Source organism: Camelina sativa, chromosome 20 (genome assembly GCF_000633955.1).
Source record: "Camelina sativa cultivar DH55 chromosome 20, Cs, whole genome shotgun sequence".
NCBI lineage: Eukaryota > Viridiplantae > Streptophyta > Magnoliopsida > Brassicales > Brassicaceae > Camelina > Camelina sativa.
In genome coordinates, this window is record NC_025704.1 from 5,122,187 (window position 1) to 5,144,309 (window position 22,123).

General features: G+C 38.2%; 6 protein-coding genes and 1 long non-coding RNA gene across 8 annotated transcripts; 6 read left to right on the top strand and 1 right to left on the bottom strand.

Annotated features, from left to right (window-relative positions):
- On the top strand, positions 1,760-5,730 carry LOC104769406 (clathrin interactor EPSIN 1). Of its 2 annotated transcripts, XM_010493612.2 has the most exons (12): positions 1,760-1,923; positions 2,039-2,090; positions 2,438-2,517; positions 2,629-2,707; positions 2,795-2,878; positions 2,991-3,136; positions 3,223-3,432; positions 3,619-3,752; positions 3,897-3,901; positions 4,073-4,258; positions 4,452-4,854; positions 5,161-5,730. In XM_010493612.2, the coding sequence occupies exons 1-12, from the start codon at positions 1,883-1,885 to the stop codon at positions 5,394-5,396; spliced, it is 1,656 nt and encodes a 551-aa protein (XP_010491914.1). In that variant the 5' UTR covers positions 1,760-1,882; the 3' UTR covers positions 5,397-5,730. The 2 variants fall into 2 exon arrangements, with proteins under 2 accessions (XP_010491914.1, XP_010491915.1); XM_010493613.2 differs by lacking the exon at positions 3,897-3,901 and having other exon boundaries at positions 4,080-4,258.
- On the top strand, positions 5,891-9,252 carry LOC104769407 (alpha-glucosidase). The gene is made up of 6 exons (XM_010493614.2): positions 5,891-6,194; positions 6,306-7,015; positions 7,133-7,363; positions 7,450-8,096; positions 8,177-8,600; positions 8,690-9,252. The coding sequence occupies exons 1-6, from the start codon at positions 5,950-5,952 to the stop codon at positions 9,157-9,159; spliced, it is 2,727 nt and encodes a 908-aa protein (XP_010491916.1). The 5' UTR covers positions 5,891-5,949; the 3' UTR covers positions 9,160-9,252.
- LOC104769408 lies at positions 9,520-12,223 on the top strand. Its single transcript, XM_010493615.2, has 2 exons — positions 9,520-10,711; positions 11,308-12,223. Exons 1-2 carry the CDS (start codon positions 10,187-10,189, stop codon positions 11,944-11,946), a joined length of 1,164 nt encoding a protein of 387 aa, XP_010491917.1. The 5' UTR covers positions 9,520-10,186; the 3' UTR covers positions 11,947-12,223.
- LOC109131104 lies at positions 12,057-12,570 on the bottom strand. The gene is made up of 2 exons (XR_002036793.1): positions 12,459-12,570; positions 12,057-12,329 (listed from the first exon to the last, which is right to left on the bottom strand). It is a non-coding gene; the product is annotated as an uncharacterized LOC109131104 (long non-coding RNA).
- Positions 13,704-17,130, top strand: LOC104769409 (putative F-box protein At3g10790). Its single transcript, XM_010493617.2, has 2 exons — positions 13,704-15,646; positions 15,723-17,130. The coding sequence occupies exon 2, from the start codon at positions 15,772-15,774 to the stop codon at positions 17,047-17,049; it is 1,278 nt and encodes a 425-aa protein (XP_010491919.1). The 5' UTR covers positions 13,704-15,646; positions 15,723-15,771; the 3' UTR covers positions 17,050-17,130.
- Positions 18,386-19,537, top strand: LOC109131144 (F-box/kelch-repeat protein At3g04660-like). Its single transcript, XM_019241772.1, has one exon. It carries the CDS (start codon positions 18,386-18,388, stop codon positions 19,535-19,537), a length of 1,152 nt encoding a protein of 383 aa, XP_019097317.1.
- Positions 19,810-21,887, top strand: LOC109125223 (putative F-box protein At3g10790). Its single transcript, XM_019242158.1, has 2 exons — positions 19,810-20,554; positions 20,643-21,887. Exons 1-2 carry the CDS (start codon positions 20,291-20,293, stop codon positions 21,867-21,869), a joined length of 1,491 nt encoding a protein of 496 aa, XP_019097703.1. The 5' UTR covers positions 19,810-20,290; the 3' UTR covers positions 21,870-21,887.

Consider the following 22,123-nt stretch of genomic DNA (forward strand, 5'->3'; position numbering starts at 1 on the left):
ACCAAAAAAAAAAAAAAAAAACACAAAGACTCAAATTCTCAAAACAAACCTTCTCTTCTATCTCCAACACTTATGCATACGCATGTATACGTATTTAAGTCGCCTTGTTGAAGAAGAAGATATGAAGAAGAAAGAAAAAGCGCATAAACCTTCAGCGAAAATGGGGGGATCTTAGAGAGAGAGAGAGAGAAGTGGTGCTTTTCCTTTCTCGGAGGAGAGAGAAAGAGAGGGAGGAGGGGGGGGGGGGCTTCCAAGAAGAAAGAAACACAGGTTGGAACGGAGAGTAGTTACGATCTGGTGCGTGCGAGTTCACCGTAATCAGCTTGATATTAACTAATCAGATTACGCCACGTCATTCATTAGGTTGCTCCAAAAAGGTAATGCTATTGTGCGTCGTGGTTCACATGGACTGGATGTGTCAGCGGTATCTGGAATTTAATTTTTGATCGAATTATATTACGACACGTGTCGTGTTACGTTTAATTACTCGATTTGCTGTTGGATTAAGAGGTTATTTAATGACGAGTGACGACTTGGTTTTAAAATTTTAAAATTGTAAACCGTCAGGGAATTACGTTTGGACATTGAAAGGTGTTTGGAACTGGGCTTTTGATGGGCCCCTGTTTCTGAAGGAGATTGATATAGACGCGCCAAGGTTTTGAGCGTGTGAGAGTGTTTATTTTTGGAAAAAAACAGAGAATGCGAGCGAAGTAAAAACAAAATTTTAACAAATCTGGCTGGGCCAATAGAAAACTAGCAGCATTTATCAACACTTTCTTTAATCCATCAATCCAATCACTTCGATTTTTACGTTCTGGATTACAATCCCCATTAGTTGAAATGCAAAATGGAAAATGGTATCTTTATTTAATTTGTGCGTCAGCAAAATGACAAGTATTGGTGTGATGAGGATATGATATTATTACATGGGATATGGTTTGGGGTTGGGGACACTAAATGTTTCGAGGAGGAGGATTAGTGCATGGTCAACCAAGAGACCAATTTAAATTAGTGGAATACGTGATATAGTTTGATATTATATGGTTTATTTCCAGAATCAAGATTATAAACAAATGTCAATTTGACTTACATATGACTTCATCACGCCGACTTCTTCAATAATACAATTGCTATAATTTAGTTAAGAGAAATTTTGTTAGCTATAGATGTCACTATCTAATCTTATTCGAATTTTGCGTTTGCAATGTTGAGTCAACACTAACCAAAAACTAACTTGTGTTAATGATCGTTGTATAAATAAAATGAAAAGAAAAAAAAAATTCAATATAGGTACATGAACTCAATATGGTGAACAGCTTCAAATAAATTAAACACGCAAAGCAAGCAAAAGAATCGATCGTAGTTAAAACTCTTAACCAATCAACTCCTCCTACGTCTATGAAATGAGAGATTAGAGGTCGTTAAACTTTCTCACTATGATTATCAATAAGTGGCGGTTAATATGGATCTTTNAAAAAAAAAAAAAAAAAAAAAACAATTGCTCAAGTTACCCAAAAATCATATGCGATTATTCGATCTTTAAAGCATATGCGACCTACCAGTATTCTTACTATTCTTACCAGAAGGAATTATTAACAAATGAATAATGATGATCCAAACGGGGGTAACTGAAACCACCCACACGGCCATGAGTTTCGGATTACGCGGATCAACTACGGTCAGCTCGAGAGTTACCCAAAATATTCACACGCCCTTTGTTGCTGCTTTTTTCCTTAAAAAAAAAAAAGCACAAAAAAAGAAAAGAAAAAAAAAACTCATAAAATAAAGACGGAGGCATCCCTGATCAGATCTACACTTCTCGCACCCAAATTTTGCCAGTTTTCGTTCCTCCTCTGTTCATAGCATTTTCCCCAATTCGAAAATGGATTTCATGAAGGTCTTCGATCAAACGGTTCGAGAGATGTGGGTTTTGCCGTTTCCTCTTACCTATATTCGTCTTCGATTTCGATCCAAATCCGTAGATCGTTTTTGGTTTTATAGTTTTTTTCGATTGATCTCGATTAGTTTTCAATTGCAGCAAGAGGGAGGTGAATCTGAAAGTTTTGAAGGTCCCTGAGATGGAGCAAAAGGTGAATTCATTTGATTCGTATCTATATCTGCAAATATGATTCAGAACTTATGCTTTATCAACCACGAAAAGAGTTGCTAATCCTGAACAGCTAAGCTCGATTTGTTATGTTTCTGTTTCTGTTTCCGGATGCTGTATCTGAGATTTGATCCACCTTTGGGACACTTATAAATCTCGAGTTCTTATTCAATGAATATTCAAGTTAAGCTTGAGCGTTGATGTTTATATTCGATTAGTTTTGTAAGGTTTAGGCTGGCGGCAATGTGTAGTATCTTAGTTTCCTGGATTCTCAGTCTGATCACGTCTTCAATTTCAATTTGTTCATCTCGAGTTCTATGTTTAGTACAGGTATTGGATGCTACAGATAATGAGCCTTGGGGTCCTCATGGTACTGCATTGGCTGAGATAGCACAGGCTACAAAGAAATTGTAATCTCTGGCTTCATTTTCTTTCAAGCGTCTCTTTTTTTTTTTTGGTGTGATTTTACAAAAGAATTTTGATTTGATATCGCTTAACATGTGCGTTTGAAATATGTTTAGCTCGGAGTGCCAGATGGTTATGAGTGTTTTGTGGACTAGACTATCTGAGACGGGAAAAGATTGGCGATATGTCTACAAGGTGAGAAATCTTCTTGATGTGTTCCTGCTGTTTTTAGAAGTTTCCAGTTTATACTTTTAGTTTAACCTGAGGTTGTTTGTCTACCAGGCTTTGGCTGTCATCGATTATCTGATTTCAAATGGATCAGAGCGAGCGGTTGATGAGATTATTGAGCATACTTACCAAATATCTGTAAGTATATTTCTCTTACACTGTTACACACTGATATGTGGTTCTCTCGTGGTGGATATTCTGGTTTTTCAATTGACATGATATTTGTTTTTTTGATTTGTCAACAATGTAGTCACTCACGAGTTTTGAGTATGTTGAACCAAATGGAAAAGATGTGGGGATCAACGTGCGAAAGAAGGCTGAAAACATAGTTGCTCTCTTGAATAACAAAGAGAAAATCTCAGAAATCAGAGACAAAGCAATAGCAAATCGTAACAAGTTAGTTTTTTATACAACTGAAATTTACCGGTTTGCCCGTTCTTCTTTACATGTTGCCCTAATTGGATATTGCTGCCTCCAATCAGGTATGTTGGCCTCTCATCCACGGGGATAACATATAAATCTGGTTCAGCTTCAGCTTCGTTTGGTGGTAATTTTCAAAGTGGTTCAAACAATTATGATAGGGATTCCAGAGAAGACAAGAATGACTACGAGTCTTTTCAGAAGTCAAGACGCGGTGTTATAAGTGACGACCAAGGCTTTACTTCAAAGAAGAGTTTTTCACGCTATGGCAGGTTTTATGTCAACCCTATTCATTTCTGATGTCATATTCATTACGGATTTTGAATATATTTCACTTTGGGAGTTTATTTCCCAGATGAGGCTGTTTGTTTGCTTTTAGTTTCTGTTTTCGTTTACGACTCATTTTGTGTGCGTTTACTCTTATTTTTGCTCACTCAGTTTCAATTCTGAATGTGCAGCACGGACCATGATAATCAATCCAGTGGGAAAAAGTCACCCGACTCAGCCAAATATAGTTCACATGTTTCTGCAGCTCCTTCAAACAACGATGACGATTTTGATGATTTTGATCCACGTGGAACTTCCAGCAATAGTATGTTTTTTCCTTCAACTGCTGAGTTTGCTGATTGTTATCATTTATTGGACAATAGTTAATTTGATAAATTATAGCGCACAAGATGTATATATGATAGACAAGAAGAGTGATGTCTTATCTGTATGGCTTTCTCTTTGGCAGAGCCANCAAACAACGATGATGATTTTGATGATTTTGATCCACGTGGAACTTCCAGCAATAGTATGTTTTTTCCTACAACTGTTGAGTTTTTTCCTTGTTATCATTTATTGGACAAATAGTTAGTTTGATGTATATATGTTAGACAAGAAGAGTGATGACTTATCTGTGTCGCTTTCTCCACAGGCAGTACCAACCAAGTAGACCTTTTTGGAGGAGATCTGATTGGTGACCTCTTGGATTCTGGGCCAACAGAAACATCTTCCACCAACAACAACGAGAAATTTCAAGAGGCTGACTTGTTTGCTGATGCAGCTTTTGTATCAGCCTCGGCTCAGGGAACAGAATTTGGGTCACAGCCACAGGTGGGTGACTTCTCCCATCTAAGCTAGTATGCGGCTTTAAACAGTTGAATTTTTTTTTATCAATGTTCTATCTGATTCAATTCTGCGCTGCTCGACAAACACGTCCAGTTTTGTTGTTGAAGTTATTACGTGTCACAATGAATTGTGCTGTTAAATCGTAGACTGATATGGTTCCGCATGTCTGTTTCTACAGAAAGAAGTTGATCTTTTCTCTGCGTCTGAACCTTCTGTCACAGTTTCTTCAGCTCCTCCGTCCGTTGATCTTTTTGCATCTCCTGAGTCTGCACGCCCAGAAGCCAAGATATCTAAACCTGAGACTATGACCACTCCCAACATTGTTGACCCATTCGCTGCAGTTCCAATGGATAATTTTGATGGATCTGATCCTTTTGGTGCCTTCACTTCCCACTCGGCTTCTGTCTCTACAGGTCCACAGGCCCCAAATGTACATGGGAGTGCAACAAACACTACAAGCCCGGTGTCTTTGGCAGACTCGAAGCCACAACACTTGCAAAAGAAAGATCCTTTCCAAGTGAAATCTGGAATTTGGGCAGATTCTCTGAGCCGTGGACTGATTGATCTCAATATAACTGCTCGTAAGTCAAAAACTTGCTCTTTTATCAAGAACTCTGTCATGTGCCATGCACTAGTATGTGGTAGTGAACTATAAAAAAAATTAGTCTATTTTCTTATTAGATGCAGATCAAACTCAAAAGGTATAGTTGGTCAATTGCATTCCAACTAATTGTCGAATAGTTCATTCTAGCTGTCAAAATTCTAGGCTCACATAGAGTTCCAATACCATGTAGCTTGACTTTGCATTGTGTCAAGACATAAAATTGTTGGGTTTTACTTTGTAAGTCTGATCTCAGTCCTGACTATTTGGTTTTCCCTGTAATCAGCCAAAACAGCTTCTCTAGCTGATGTGGGCGTTGTGGGTGGTCTGAGCAGTGATGAAGGTAACAAAGCATCTGCTGCTTCATACTACTCAGGCTGGTCCATGGGTGCAGGATCCGGGCTCGGTAAAACCGGTCTATACAGTACACAGCAGCAGCAACAACAACAAGCACCTGAAATCTCAGATGACTTCTTCTCCAGCCTCAGTAACCAAAACTACCAATCTGGAGGCTTCAAGTAGTGAATTTGTCTTGGGATTTTCGTTTTCAGACGGAAAAGGCATATCAGGTTTGAGTCCTACATTCAACAATATTGGAAATCTAAGTAATTTTAATTAATGGGCTTGTTGTTCTTTGCACTTCATTCATGAGACAATCTAGTCGGTGGCTGATGTGCCATTGTTGTTGTGGCATTTACTTTTGGTTTAAATGAGAGAGAAGAATTGTCTATGGTTTTTGATAAAGAGAGTTATTATTATTGGTTTTAAGTTTTGTTTTGTTCATACAAAGTTTATGTATCAGAAGAATATCTTGTCCGACTCTACAAAGATTTTTATTATCGTGTGTCAAAAGAGACTCCTACGTTCTTCTTAGTTTTGTTTTCGTATTTTATTTTAGAAACTATGTATCACATTCACATTGACCAAAGTTCATGTCTTAATTATTATGTTAATAATCTTATCTTACACAATTTGGTTCACAGCGCACGAATGACTTATAAAATATAAGATTAATCTTATCTACAAAGAATAATTGAAAATAAAAAAAAAAACTAGTCCAACACGAAAACAAAAAATGTCATATCTTCACTGGTTTCCCAATATCTTCTTCGTCGTTGTCGTCTTCTTCTCCTCGAGCTTAGCTTCACCATCACATGGAAGCTCACAAGTGTTACTAGAAGGAGAAGAAGTTGGATACGGCTACGTCGTCAGATCAGTGGCCGTTGACTCCAACCAGAAGCTTTTGACGGCGACTCTTGACCTGATCAAACCGTCGTCCATTTACGCACCAGATGTTAAATCACTTAGTCTTCATGTCAGGTCATTATAATCTTCTCAGTTCTCTCACTCTAATCAATTTGGCAAGTTTTTCAAAGTTACTTTAAATATGCGATAATTTAGGAAACTTTAATGATTGTGTTATATGTGCAGCCTGGAGACGAGTGAGCGATTGAGAATCAGAATCACAGATTCTAGTCAACAAAGATGGGAGATACCGGAATCCGTTATTCCTCGCGCCGGAAACCACTCACCTCGCCGTTACTTAACGGAGGAATTAAACGGAGGAAACTCACCGGAGAACAGTTTCTTAACAGATCCATCATCGGACTTAGTTTTCACACTCCACAACACCACGCCGTTCGGTTTCTCAGTCACCCGACGCTCCTCCGGCGATGTCCTCTTCGACACATCACCGGATCAATCAGATCCAAACACTTACTTCATCTTCAAAGACCAATTCCTTCAACTATCTTCCGCGTTACCGGAAAACAGATCGAATCTGTACGGTCTCGGAGAGCACACGAAGCGATCGTTCAGGCTAGTTCCCGGCGATACTATGACTCTGTGGAACGCCGACGTCGGCAGCGAGAATCCGGATGTTAACCTTTACGGGTCGCACCCGTTTTACATGGATGTAAGAGGATCAAACGGTCATGACGACGAAGCAGGGAGGAGTCACGGCGTTTTGTTGCTCAACAGCAACGGAATGGATGTTAAGTATGAAGGACATCGGATTACTTACAATGTGATCGGAGGTGTCATTGATCTTTATGTGTTCGTCGGACCATCACCGGAATTGGTTATGAATCAGTACACAGAGCTTATTGGAAGACCTGCTCCTATGCCTTACTGGTCATTTGGTAAGAGACATTGCTCTTTGCATTTTTGTTTGCTTTAAGTTAATTAGTCCATAGCATTTGGTAATTTTACTTGTTTGTGTGAATTGAGATGTGTGTGTTTGCTTTGATTTTGTGAAGGATTTCACCAATGTAGGTATGGCTACAAGAATGTTTCAGACCTCGAATCTGTAGTTGATGGATACGCAAAAGCTGGAATACCTCTTGAGGTTATGTGGACAGACATTGATTACATGGACAACCACAAAGACTTCACTTTGGATCCCATAAATTTCCCGGAGGACAAGATGAAGTCATTTGTGGATACACTTCACAAGAGTGGTCAGAAATACGTGCTGATCTTAGATCCTGGTAACACTCATGAACTATATATATAGTCTCTAGAGTCTTTTCAACAAATTGATTTTACAAGATGAGTGTATTGGGTTTACGTGTAGGTATTGGTGTGGACAGCTCTGACGGGACGTATAATAGAGGGATGGAAGCAGATGTTTTCATAAAGCGAGATGGTAAGCCTTATCTCGGTGAGGTTTGGCCCGGAAAAGTATACTTCCCTGACTTCTTGAATCCAGCTGCTGCGACTTTTTGGAGCAACGAAATCAAGATTTTCCAGGACATTCTGCCTTTGGATGGTCTGTGGATTGACATGAATGAGTTATCAAATTTCATAACTTCACCTCCAACCCCTGGATCTTCACTCGATGATCCTCCTTACAAGATTAACAATTTAGGGAAGAAAGCGCCGATAAACAACAACACAGTACCTGCAACATCTATCCATTATGGAAACGTTAGTGAATACAATGCCCATAACTTGTATGGACTCTTGGAAGCTAAAGCCACTCACCAGGCTTTAGTGGATGTAACGGGAAAGAGACCGTTTGTTTTGTCGAGATCCACGTTTGTAAGCTCGGGGAAGTACACGGCTCACTGGACCGGCGATAATGCTGCCAAATGGGAGGATTTGGCTTACTCAATCCCTGGAATTCTCAACTTTGGTCTGTTTGGGATTCCTATGGTTGGAGCTGATATCTGCGGTTTCTCACATGATACCACTGAGGAACTATGTCGTCGATGGATCCAGGTAGAGTGATTTATTTCTCGGAAACAACCTGTAGACTTTTTTCTGAGTTCATGATCTAACGTTGGCTCTTAAATTATCAGCTTGGAGCTTTTTACCCTTTTGCAAGAGACCATTCGAACCTTAATTCCGTCAGACAAGAACTATACTTGTGGGATTCTGTTGCTTCTTCTGCAAGAAAGGTTCTTGGCCTCCGTATGAGACTACTCCCACATCTCTACACACTGATGTACGAGGCTCACGTTAGCGGCGTCCCAATCGCGCGACCACTCTTCTTCTCGTTCCCCCGAGACACTAACACATATGGGATCGATTCACAGTTCTTGATCGGTAAAAGCATAATGGTTTCTCCAGCGCTGGAGCAAGGGAAGGTGACGGTGGATGCGTATTTCCCCGCAGGAAACTGGTTTGATCTTTTTAACTATTCATCTGTCATTGGTGGAGATTCTGGCAAGCACGTTAGGCTTGATACTCCCGCAGATCATGTCAACGTCCATGTTCGAGAAGGTAACTATAGTAGTATATTCTTTGATAGCCAGTTTTGATAAGTGGACTTCAGCTTGAACCGAGTTTGATTTACCTTTGTGATCACATAGGTAGTATTGTGGCAATGCAAGGAGAGGCAATGACAACTAGAGACGCCAGAAAGACACCGTATCAGCTCCTAGTTGTAGCCAGCCGGCATGAGAACATCTCGGGCGAACTGTTTCTCGACGACGGGGAAAACCTTCAGATGGGAGAGGGAGGAGGAAACCGTGATTGGACTCTCGTGAAGTTCCGGTGCTACATAACGGGAAAATCCGTGGTACTGAGATCAGAAGTAGTGAACCCAGAGTACGCGTCAAGAATGAAATGGAGCATCGAGAAAGTAAAATTTGTTGGGTTCGAGAACGTAGCGAACGTGAAAACGTACGAGGTTAGGACAAGTGAGAGATTGAGGAGTCCAAGAATCTCTCTTATAAAAACAGTTATGGACGATGATGATCCAAGGTTTCTCAGTGTGGAGGTTTCTAAACTGTCATTGCTTGTTGGGAAAAAGTTCGAGATGAGATTGAAATTAACTTGAACAATAAACATACCCAATAATTCATATGATGCTTAATAAATAAGGTGTAAAGAGGATTGATAAATAAAAATTTCAAAATTCACTTTTAAGTAATGTGATGCAATTCCTGGATTATAGATATTTGTCCTTTTTTTATAATCGACCACATGTTGTCATGTTAGAGCATAGCTGTGCCCACAGCCCATATGACCATCTTTTAATTTTTTTTGTCCATTGATATCGCCACAAAATCTTTCGTGTTGTTAATTTATAATTGAACAACCAATTAACATTAAAACTAATTTGAAAAATATATACTAATTGAACGAATTTCCAAATTCTGATATTCTGATAATATATATAAGAAAAAAAAAAAGGCAGTCGACGCTACAAAGTACAAACAGAGCAAAAGCAGCGGTCTTGTCTAATAAGGCAAAAAACAGTTTTCGGCGTCTTCCTCACTTTTACTTTTCTCTCCATCATCTCTTCTCTCTCTCTCTCCCCTTCACGGATTCGTAACTTCTTCTCGGTGCTTCTCCGTCGTCATCTTCCCATTATTGAATTTGATTCTTACTTTTTCTCCCTGTAAGCTCGACACGTGGATTATTCTCTGCTTTTTCCCCTTTTCTCTGTGAAGACTTGAGAGAGAGAGAGAGAGAGATGGGAGTAAGTTTCTTAAATTAGCTCAGCTCTCTAGATCCTAGTCTCGATTTCCTCGCCCGTTGAACAAATTAGTAACTGAATCAACTTTAGATACTACCGATTCCGTATCCTGCGGCTCTCGATTTCGTGAAGATTTGTGTATTTGATAACTTTCCCGATTTAGTTTGATTCTGTCTTGCTGGTGAAGTCTCACAACCTGCTTCGTTATTAGCGGAGCAGATCTGGAGTTCTTAGTTTTTAGGTTCTTACGATAAGAGCAACCAATTCATTGACTTTTTTTTATATTAGGCTTAGTTGATTCAGATTCAGAACTTAGATCAAGTTAGAAGCGGAATCAGAATCTGCTTGCTACTATATATATATATATATATATAGAGAGAGAGAGATGCAGAATAGGGTTGTACAGTTGGAAGAAGGGAAAGATAATGGAATCAATGTTGTTAGAACAGGGCAATACAAGGCATTCCCAACGAAACTGCTACTTCTACTAGGTTTTTTCCTTGCTTTTGCTATTACTGTCTTCATCATTAGTGTATCTACAATCAAGTATACTGGATTCCAAAGTGTAGTAACCACAGTGACTTCTAGCTTTGTGCCATGCCGTGACGATGACTCGAATGGTTTGAGTAAATGGATACAACCTCCTGCTGTTTTGATGCATAATATGAGTGATGAAGAGCTTCTTTGGCGTGCTTCCTTTTGGCCTCGGAGAAAAGAGTATCCTTTTAAAAGGGTTCCGAAGATTGCGTTTATGTTCTTGACTAAAGGTCCCTTGCCGCTTGCTTTGCTTTGGGAGAGGTTTCTTAAAGGTCACAATGGGCTTTACTCGGTTTACCTTCATCCTCACCCTTCTTTTACTGCCAAGTTTCCAGCTAATTCTGTTTTCCACCGAAGGCAGATACCTAGCCAGGTCTGCTTCTTTTCATTCCTCTTCTGTTACATGGATACCAGTTACATATAGTAATGATAAAGTAGAGCTCTTGGATCAAACTTGGTTTCTTTAGAAGCCTTTTTTGGCATCACATATTGTCTTGGAACTGGATGCTTTGGAATTACTAATTGAATAAAGTATCAGAAAATGTAACTCTAGAATCAAACTTGGTGTTTTTAGTAGCCTTTGGTTCAAGCAGTTCTTAAGATTTGCTTTGAAGCTTATTGGTTATGTATCTGATTTTGTTGTAATTAGCCAAGTTTCCAGCTAATTCTGTTTTCCACCGAAGGCAGATACCTAGCCAGGTCTGCTTCTTTTTATTCCTCTTCTGTTACATGGATACCAATCTTACATATAGTAATGAGAAAGTAGAGCTCTTGGATCTGTCTTGGCACCATACAGACTTTATATATGCCATGTAGTCATTGCTTTGGAATTACCAATTAAATAAAGTATCAAAGAATGTAACTCTAGAATCAAATTTGGTGTTTTTAGTAGCCTTTTGTTCTAGCAGTTCTTCAGATTGCTTTGAAGCTAATTGGTTTTATTGTAATTTTGGATGTATCATTGTGCAGGTTGCGGAATGGGGGAGAATGTCCATGTGTGATGCAGAGAAGCGGCTTCTCGCCAACGCGCTGCTCGATATCTCCAACGAATGGTTTGTTCTTGTTTCAGAGTCATGCATTCCACTCTACAACTTCACAACCATCTACAGCTACTTAAGCCGATCAAAACACAGCTTCATGGGTGCTTTTGATGACCCTGGGCCATATGGGCGCGGACGCTACAACGGGAACATGGAACCTGAAGTTCCAGTTACCAAATGGCGAAAAGGGTCTCAATGGTTTGAGATTAACAGGGACCTCGCAGCTACCATTGTCAAAGACACATTGTATTACCCGAAATTCAAAGAGTTTTGCAGACCCGCTTGCTACGTGGACGAGCATTACTTCCCGACAATGCTGACAATCGAGAAACCAGCGGTCTTGGCTAACCGGAGCATAACGTGGGTGGACTGGTCGAGGGGAGGTCCCCACCCAGCTACGTTTGGGAGATCGGACATTACAGAAAAGTTCTTTGGAAGAATCTTTGATGGAAGAAACTGCACTTACAATGGTCGCAACACTTCCATTTGCTATCTCTTTGCTAGGAAGTTTGCTCCAAGTGCTCTGGAGCCTTTGCTTCACATTGCTCCGAAGATTCTTGGATTTTGACTAGTTTAGTAATGATGTCTCCCGAACCTCTTGACATCAAATAGAGGTCACGAAATGAGTGGATACGCCGATGTTATATTCATATATTGTTTTGTTTGTTGTGATATTAGTTTGGAAGAAATGAGAGATATTAGTAAAGAGAACTAGGTTGCACAACAGGATCCCAATCATATGTAAACTTTATATATTTAGAGGATTACTATGCATAGATCAATTTTTCTTTCTGATAGTCTTGGGACATTTTTTACGATGGATTAAATAAAACAGGTTTACACAAGTGTTACTGAATCACAATTTGTTTTTTTTTCTTCTTCTAATGTTGTGTCTTATATACCCTTGAAGGCTTTAACCCTTGTGCATCATCATTCTTATTGTCTGTAAGACTGTAACTCATTTTATACGATTAGAAACAAGTTAGGAAAACATAAAAACTTTCTTGTCATGGATGTTTACAAAACTAGTCTTCGTACATCGTTTACCGACCTGAAAAACCAAAAAAGAAATTTGCTTACCGACCAAGATATGTGCTTTGAATGTGAATCCAGAAGACTAGAAGAACTAAATGACACGGAAAAAAAAGAGAGCCAGGTGGAGACACACTTCTACACCTCAATCGAAGGTTCTCGAAACCCTCAAGAGCCTGCCAACGTCTACCATCTGTCTTTCTTTTTTGTTCTCTTTAAAAATGTGAATAAAGTTAAAAGAAAAGAAAAAATGTGAATAAAGTTATTCCTTTTTGGCAAATAGTAGTACATTAAAGTATGTGAAAAGGTTTCATTTGAGGAGGAAAAAGAAGGCTTCAAATTTCATTTATTGGAATATGTTCTCTATGATACAAAGAAATTCCACAAAATCCAACAATTTTCCCTTTTTCGTTTTGAAAAAATAAACAATGAGAAAATATTATCATCTTTTTTCTAGGTCTCAAGAAATTAATTTCATTTATATTCTTCAATCTGACTTTTTCTATTAACTAGAGGAGAAAATCCCACCCATTCAACCAGGTTGTCTCACATTTTTAACAAAAAATAAATAAAACCACATCTATATGATTTAAATGCAATTAATAAGTTATTGGAAAAACAAAACCATTTGGACAAATCATCATGATAATTAAAATAAACAAATTATTTAATACTATTCTCCTATATCATCTCAAAATTTCCTATTTGTCTAATCTTTTCAAAATCACATTAATTTTCTATGATTCCCAAAAGGAAAAAAAATAAAGAAAAGAAAAAGATGAGTTGTTGTTCACCAAACATAATTGTTCACCAAAAAATTCCCTTAAAAAAATCAAACACTTGTCGACGTTACCAAAAAAAAACTCTTTAGACACAATTTTAGCCGTTACACGAACCATGTGCCAGCAAATAAAAATAAAACTTTGGTCCCTACACTGCTCTTCCAACACAAGTCTGCGCATCTTGGCCGTTTCCTTGACGGAACCGCGTTTGCCGTTACTCTGTTCCAAAAAATAGACAGCTCACCCAAATTTCTCCACGCGCCGTAACAACCAAAAACTCACCAGACCGTTGCGCGTTTTCACGCAAGCGAGTTAGATTCACGCTCCTCGTACGAGCGTTAAACATAAAACAAATATCCTCGCAAACGGCGCCGTAACGGCAGAGAGATGACCTGTCGAAATCTCAGTGATTCCACAAATGCAATATCAACCGTTGATTTATCATAAATCCAGCTGGAAATATCCGGGCAGCTTCATAACTCCTGCCCCGACCTCTGCCTTTATAAACACCTCACACCACATTACATTTTTTAGAAAAACCCTCAAGAGCTTAAGCATCATATACTTCAAAGCAACAACACAAACCCTAGCCTCTCTCTCTCTTTCAACAAATACTCTATTTGAAATGGCGTTCTCTACTAAGGCTTCAATCGTTGCTATCATGATGGTGATCATCTCCGTCGTCGCTGTTTCGGCTCAGTCTGAAGCTCCAGCACCAAGTCCTACTTCTGGATCTAGCGCGATCTCTGCATCTTTCGTCTCAGCTGGAGTAGCAGCAGTTGCGGCTCTTGTCTTCGGCTCTGCTCTTCGGATCTAAGTTTTTTTTGCTAAGATGGTGATTTCGTACAGAGTTTATTATCCGGTATAGGCCATTCATCATTATTATTATTCGTGTGTATCATTCCGAAGCTTATAGATCTCAGTTCTACCTAGCTCTTTCTTCTATGTCTTAGATCTTCATATCTGTATTGAGGATCTTTATTATTCTGAGTTTTATTTGTGGTTTTGTGATTTTTCTAGACGGTTATGGGATGTGGTTTTTTGATATGATATATTGAATCTATTCTATTTATTTTATATTTTTATTGGATGTTTCTTCTTAGATCTTTTGTTCTTATGCCTAGCGATTCACACAAATCCTGAGAAATTTTTGAGAAAATGCATACATAGTAGTTGAGAAATTCTATAAAATTGAAGAATATATTCTAAACGCGTTTAAATCGAATCATTCCAACCCAAAATTCGAACTGGCTTTTGATTATAACGCAGAATCAAATCATCATTATTTTGGCATCAAATTTTATTCTGTTGGGAATTGAATCTGATTCTAACGCAACTAAAATGGTCAAAGCGTTAAACAAACTACCGAATCTGAAAATTTTGAAATAGAAACCAGTATTTTGTCCATAGAATTTATATAATGCTATTGAATTAATGTTAACTAAGTTACAATATCTTTGTATATGTAATTTTGCTCAACCTGTGAGTAGTGTGGTTCAATTTCGCTTTTTCCATTTACACATTTTGGTTTACTTGGTATAATAAAGCTTTGAACTAGTGCCTAGTGGTGGTGGGGTTAAAATGATTTGGTGCATTGTTTTAAGAGTTTTCAGAATTATGCAGTACAAGTGTCCATTGCTTTTGGTTTTTTTAGAGCTCTGCACTGTTGAATGTTGATGATACTCGTTTCAAATATGGATCTTGACGTGACGTCGTGTTTTTGGAAAATTGCGGTATGACTTGTTAAAACAAAATCACGTTGGCGTGTGGAATCAACTGAACAACTAAAAGTACCAATACGAAAACTTGACCTTTCTTTATCAGCTATGAAGAAAAAATATGAGGGGCTATAATAACGGAATTGAAGTTTTCTTAATGAGACACAAATTTTGGTCAATAGTATTTGATTGATAATAAAGGTTGGGAGGAATTATTTGATGATAGTGAAACTTTAATGACTTTTGTTGGCACAAAAAATTGTAGTTTTTTTTTGTCTACACGGTCAAGAATAATCAACTGTTGGATTAGTAGTATTGAAATTTGTAACGTGTTTAGTGTTGTGCTGGGTGATTCTCTAGATAGCAACGTTGTTGGATTTTTATAGTTTTACAAATCCTTCATCATAAATGTCTTTCGATTGTATATATATAGGGTTAATTTATGTGTTTACTTCCATTGATACATTGCATCATATGATCAAAACAATTTACCAAACCTGCCTTGGTGGATCTACAAAGGCAATAATTCAATATGTTCACATGATTCACCGTCTGGTTTTTGATGTTATAGCGTATTTGTTCTATTTGGCTCGTGATTGGTTTACTTCGCAGGTCACCTGTTGTTGTTTATTTGTAAAAAAAAAGTTTTATCCCAAGGAAATAAAGGAAAAAATAAAATTGTTGGACTTTCACATTTGAGGCCCATTGGGTATATATCTCATCTCACCCAATTACCGTAAGTTATATTATATCATATGAAATTGCTATTCCAAAAGAAAAGGATTCGTTGGGTCTATACATAACGGATTTAGAAATCGGTTCTACCCCGGGAAGAAAGAAAGAAAAAGCAGAGGAATTGCTATGAAGAGGGTTAAGAAGGAGAACGATCCACAGATACGAGACGACAACACATCCATGGTTGATCTTCCTCGAGATCTTATCGAAAAGATTCTTTTGAACTTGCCGGCTATATCCATACCAAAGCTCATCGTCGTCTCGAAGCTCTGGTCTTCTATCATCCGCAGCAAAAGTTTCATCGATCTCTACCTGAAACGATCGCTAACTCGTCCGTGTTTTCTCATCACATTCAACCGTGATGACATCCGGTTCTTCCACTCAATTCCTATGCAGTCTCTGGAGGCAGCGTCACCGTCTTCTTCTTACACTTGTACAACGTCAAGCTTTCCTCTGAGTCTTGATACAAAGCGGCTCTGTTCAAAAAGTTACAACGTTTCTCCACCGGTACGCGGATTGATCTGCTTTCAATATTTGGATAAGGTGGTGGTTTCGAATCCTAGCACGGGCCAGTTCTTGGTTTTACCAAAACTCAGAAAACTAGATATATCAAGGTTTTTGGGATACGATCCGGTTGGAGATGAATACAAAGTCTTGTGCACGACGGTAATGGTATTGCAAGATTCTGGAGAAGTTGTGAGCGAAGAGCATCAAGTTTTCACATTAAAAGGAGGATCTCAGAAGAAGGAGAAAGAAGAAGCTACATGGAGGATGATCGAATGTAAGGTTCCGCATTGTCCTGTAACCAAAGGGATATGTATGACGACGACGACGAATGGTGTTATTTACTACGGAGCTTTGTCAACCCGTGACAGAGATACACGAGAATCCCTAATTGTGTGCTTTGATGTGAGATCGGAAGGTTTTACTCTTGTTAAATTACCCAACGGTGTCGAAATTGATGGTGGTGATGAATCAGCTGAATTGGTCAACTACCAAGGGAAGATAGCTTTATTGAATCACTTACATTTTGGTAAATGTGATATGTGGGTTTTGGAAGATGTCGGTAAACCAGAATGGTCAAAGATCTCTATCGTGGTTCCTTCTTGGGCTCATTTAGCTAGAGGAGGTTTATTAGATTGCAGAGGTGCCATTCTTAGTTCCGGAGAATTCATATTCTCACCAGTCTCTTCGGATAGCCCGTTCTGTATTGTCACTTACGATCGCGAGAAAGATATTGGCAGTAGAACTAAAAGTGTTTTGTTCAGATCTCGGATGGTATCTAGTTCAATGGTTCTGGTTTTGATTGAAGTTCAAGTTTTTAGTTTTTTTTTTTTCTGTAGAACTAAAAGTGTTTCTTATTTGGTTATACATTGGAGAAAACCAGGTTGTGTTTTCATGTGATGATTACTACAAAGGGTTTCTATATGTGAACAAGATTCTCTTCGCTTATAGTATAAGCTTTATACTACTCTCCATGCATAATTTGATCCTTGACACATAATCTGAAGATAGATTAAGTAAACATTTTTATATTAGCTCTTTTCTCCTAATATTCAGCATATCTCAGATGACAACAACAAATAACAATTATGCTGGAAAAAAAAACAAATCAACGAGAAAGGGTTTATTTGTTGCAAGAAAAAACTTTTGGGGTTTATATGAAAATTACGAATGAATTAAAGAAGGGTTTATTTACTGAGTTTATATAAAAAAGTTTTGGTATAATAAAGCTTTGAAGTAGTGGTAGGGTTAAATGATTTGTGAATTGTTTAAGAGTTTTTAGAATTATGCAGTACAAGTGTCCATTGCTTCTGTTCTTTTAGAGCTCTGCACTGTTGAATGTTGATGATACTCATTTCAAATATGGATCTTGACGTGACGTCGTGTTTTTGGAAAATTGAGGTATGACTTCTTGTTAAAACAAAATCACGTTGGCGTGTGTGGAATCAACTGAACAACTAAAGTACCAATACGAAATCTTGACCTATCTTTATCAGCTAAGGAGAAAAATATGAGGGTTATAATAACGGAATTGAAGTTTTCTTAATGAGACACAAATTTTGGTCAATAGTATTTGATTGATAATAAAGTTTGGAGGAACTATTATTTGATGATAGTGAAACTTAATGACTTTTGTTGGCACAAGAAATTATAAGTTGTATTCCTACACGGTCAAGAATAATCAACTGTTGGATTAGTAGTATTGAAATTTGTAATGTGTTTAGTATTGTGCTGTGGCCTGTGTGATTCTGTAGATAGCTAGCTACGTTGTTGGAATTTTATAGTTTTACAAATCCTTCATCATAAATGTCTTTCGATTGTATATAAGGTTAATTTATGTGTTTACTTCCATTGATACATTGCATCATATGATCAAATCAGTTTACCAAACCTGCCTTGGTGGATCTACAAAGGCAATAATCACAAATTAAAATGCAATAGTTCAATATGTTCACATGATTCACCCTTTGGTTTTAGAGGTTATAATATAACGTATTTGTTCTGTTTGGCTCATGATTGGTTCCTTTTTACTTCGCAGGCCACCTGTTGTTTATTTGTAAAAAAAAAGTTTTATTCCTAGAAAAAAAAATGTTGGACTTTCATATTGAGGCCCATTGGGTATATATCATATCAAATTGTTATTCCAAAAGAAAAAGATTCGTTGGGTCTCTATATATAACGGTTTTAGAAATCGATTCTGGCCGGGAAGAAAGAAAAAAGCAGAGGAGGAATCGCCATGGAAAATGTTAAGAGGGTGAAGGGCTCATCATCTTATCTTCCTCGAGATCTGATCCAAAAGATTCTTGTGAAGTTGCCGGCTAAATCCGTACCAAAGCTCATCGTCGTCTCGAAGCTATGGTCTTCTATCATCCGCAGCAAAAGTTTCATCGATCAGTACCTGGAACGATCGTTACCTCGTCCGCGTTCTCTCTTTTCATTCGAACGTAACAGCATCCTGTTCTTCCACTCAATCTCTCAATCTCAGGAGGAGGCAGAGGCAGCAGCACCGTATTCTTGCACTACTACATCAAGCTTCTCTGTCAGACTTGATCCGCCGCTCTTGTCAGAAGGTTACTACATTACTCCGCCGGTGCGCGGCTTGGTCTGCGTTCAAGATTTGGATAAGGTGGTGATTACGAATCCTAGCACGGGCCAGTTCTTTGTTTTACCAAAAGTCAGAACTGAGAGAAGACGAATATCAAGATTTTTCGGGTACGATCCGATCGGAGATGAGTACAAAGTCTTGTGCATGACGGCGTTACGAGTTACTCTCGGTACTAAACCCGTTATGAGCGAGGAGCATCAAGTTTTCACTTTAGGTGGGGAAGCTGCATGGAGAATGATCAAATGTAAGGTTCCACATTGTCCTGTAACCAGAGGGCTATGGATGACGAACGGGGTGATTTATTACGGAGCTTGGTCCACCAGTGAGAAAGAGAAACGAGTATCTCTAGTTGTTTGCTTTGACGTGAGATCGGAAGAGTTTACTTTTGTTAAACTACCCGACGGTGTCCAAGTTCTTGATAGTGATTCTGCGTTGGTCAACTACGAGGGGAAGGTGGCTTTATTGAATTACGCACATAATGGTAACTTTGATATGCGGGTTTTGGAAGATGTCGTCAAACAAGAATGGTCAAAGATCTCTATCGTGGTTCCTTCTTGGGATGATTTAGTTAGAACATGCTTTTTGTATTGCAGAGGTGTCATTAGTTCCGGCGAATTCATATTCTCAACAGACTTCTATTCGGATGGCCGGTTCTTTATTGTCAGTTATGATCCCAAGAAAGACGTCGCCAGAACTAAAAGATTGGAGATTGAAGGACTTGGAGATAACTTGCATTATGGGGTAGTTTTATTGGATTATGCAGAGTGTCCTATATTTCTCTAAAGAAACTCTATTTGTGTGTTTGATGATGACTACCTGGTTTCTGTAACAGTCCTCTCCTTTTTAGCTTTGAAACATTTCATCACCCATTTTGTCTAGTTGTTTCTTTTATCTATCTAGTTCAATGGTTCTGGCTTTGATTTATAGTTGAGTTTTTAGTTTTTCTCTAGAACTAATTACAGTATTTCTTATTTTGGTTATCTTTGGAGAGAACCAAAAACACTTCGGATATTTTAACTGTTGTGTGATAGTATGTCACAAAACAAAATGTTTTTTAACTCTTCAAAATCCAAGAAGCAAATAGTTAATATTAGAGAATCTATCGAATAATTGGTTATAGTATAGTAACCATCGATCATGAAAATTCATTAAAACTAATTAGCGTTCTGATTACAGTTTCAACTTTCAACATTGAAATATAATCCTGTTCGAATTTTTAGTTAATTTAAAATTTTTTTCTTCTTATAAACAAGAGTGAATTTTGTAAAATATTTTCACTTTCCATTCCTTGATCTCTTTGGTAAAAAAACCTTTTCACTTAGAATCCAACTGCCTAAAGTCATAACTTCTCGGATCTAGAAGGCAATACTTACAAAGTTTAGGCAGTTGTTGAATTTAATGTTATGCTGTGTGATTCTGTAGATAGTTAGCTACGTTGTTGGAATTTTATAGTTTTACAAATCCTTCATCATAAATGTCTTTCGATTGTATATAGGGTTAATTTATGTGTTTACTTCCATTGATACATTGCATCATATGATCAAAACAATTTACCAAACCTGCCTTGGTGGATCTACAAAGGCAATAATTCAATATGTTCACATGATTCACCGTCTGGTTTTTGATGTTATAGCGTATTTGTTCTATTTGGCTCATGAATTGGTTCCTTTTTACTTCGCAAGTCACCTGTTCTTATTTATTTCTAAAAAAAAAGTTTTATTCCTAGGAAATAATGGAAAAAAAAAATGTTGGACTTTCATTTTGAGGCCCATTGGGTATATATCATCTCACCCAATTACCGTAAGTTATATCATATCAAATTGTTATTCCAAAACAAAAAGAAAAGGATTCGTTGGGTATATATAACGGTTTTAGAAATCGGTTGTAGCGGGAAGAAAGAAAAAGCAGAGGAATCGCTATGAAGAGGGTTAAGAGGGAGAACGATCCACAGATACGAGACGACAACACATCCATGGCTGATCTTCCTCGAGATCTGATCGAAAAGATTCTTTTGAAGTTGCCGGCTAAATCCGTACCGAAGCTCATCGTCGTCTCGAAGCTCTGGTCTTCTATCATCCGCAGCAAACATTTCATCGATCTCTACCTGGAACGATCTCTAACTCGTCCGCGTTCTCTCTTTTTAGTCGAACGTAACAGCAACCTGTTCTTTTACTCAATCTCTCAGGGAGAGGCAGCAACGTCTTCTTGCACCACTATGCCATCAAGCTTTCCTATGAGACTTAATCGGTGGGTCTTGTCAGAAGGTAACTACATTACTCCACATGTACGCGGCTTGATCTGCTTTCAAGATTCGTATAAGATGGTGGTTTCGAATCCTAGCACGGGCCAGTTCTTGGTTTTACCAAAACTCAACACTAGGAGAAAAGAAGGGATATCAAGATTTTTCGGATACGATCCGATCGGAGATGAATACAAAGTCTTGTGCATGACGGTATTGCAAATTTCTTACAAAGGTGAACCGGTTGTGAGCGAGGAGCATCAAGTTTTCACTTTATATGGAGGAGCTCAGAAGAAGAAGAAAGAAGCAGCTACATGGAGAATGATCAAATGTAAGGTTCCGCATTGTCCTGTAACCAAAGGGCTATGGATGACGAACGGGGTTATTTATTACGGAGCTTGGTCCAATACTGATAAAGATACACGAGGATCACTAGTTGTTCGCTTTGATGTGAGATCGGAAGAGTTTACTCTTGTTAAAATACCCGACGGTGTCCAAGTTCTTGACACTGATTCTGCATTGGTCAACTACCAGGGGAAGGTGGCCTTTTTGAATTACTCACATAATGGTAACTTTGATCTGCGGGTTTTGGATGATGTCGTCAAACAAGAATGGTCAAAGGCCTCTGTCGTGGTTCCTTCTTGGAGGGATTTGGTTGAGTTACTTGAGTGTCACTTCTTGTGTTGCAGAGGTATCACTAGTTCGGGCGAACTCATATTCTCAAGAAAATCCTTACATTCGGATGGCCGGTTCTTTATTGTCAGTTACGATCCCAAGAATGACGTCGCCAGAAGAGCTGAGATTGAAGGATTTAGAGATGGGTTGGAATATGTGATAGTCTTATTGGATTATACAGAGTGTCCTATAATTCTCTAAAGAAACTCTATTTGTATATATGTTTGATGATGACTACCTGGTTTCTGTAACAGTCCTTTTTATCTTTGAAACATTTCATCACCCATTTTGTCTACTGGTTTCTTTGATCTATCTAGTTCAATGGTACATTTCATCACCCATTTTGTCTACTGGTTTCTTTGATCTATCTAGTTCAATGGTACATTTCATCACCCATTTTGTCTACTGGTTTCTTTGATCTATCTAGTTCAATGGTACATTTCATCACCCATTTT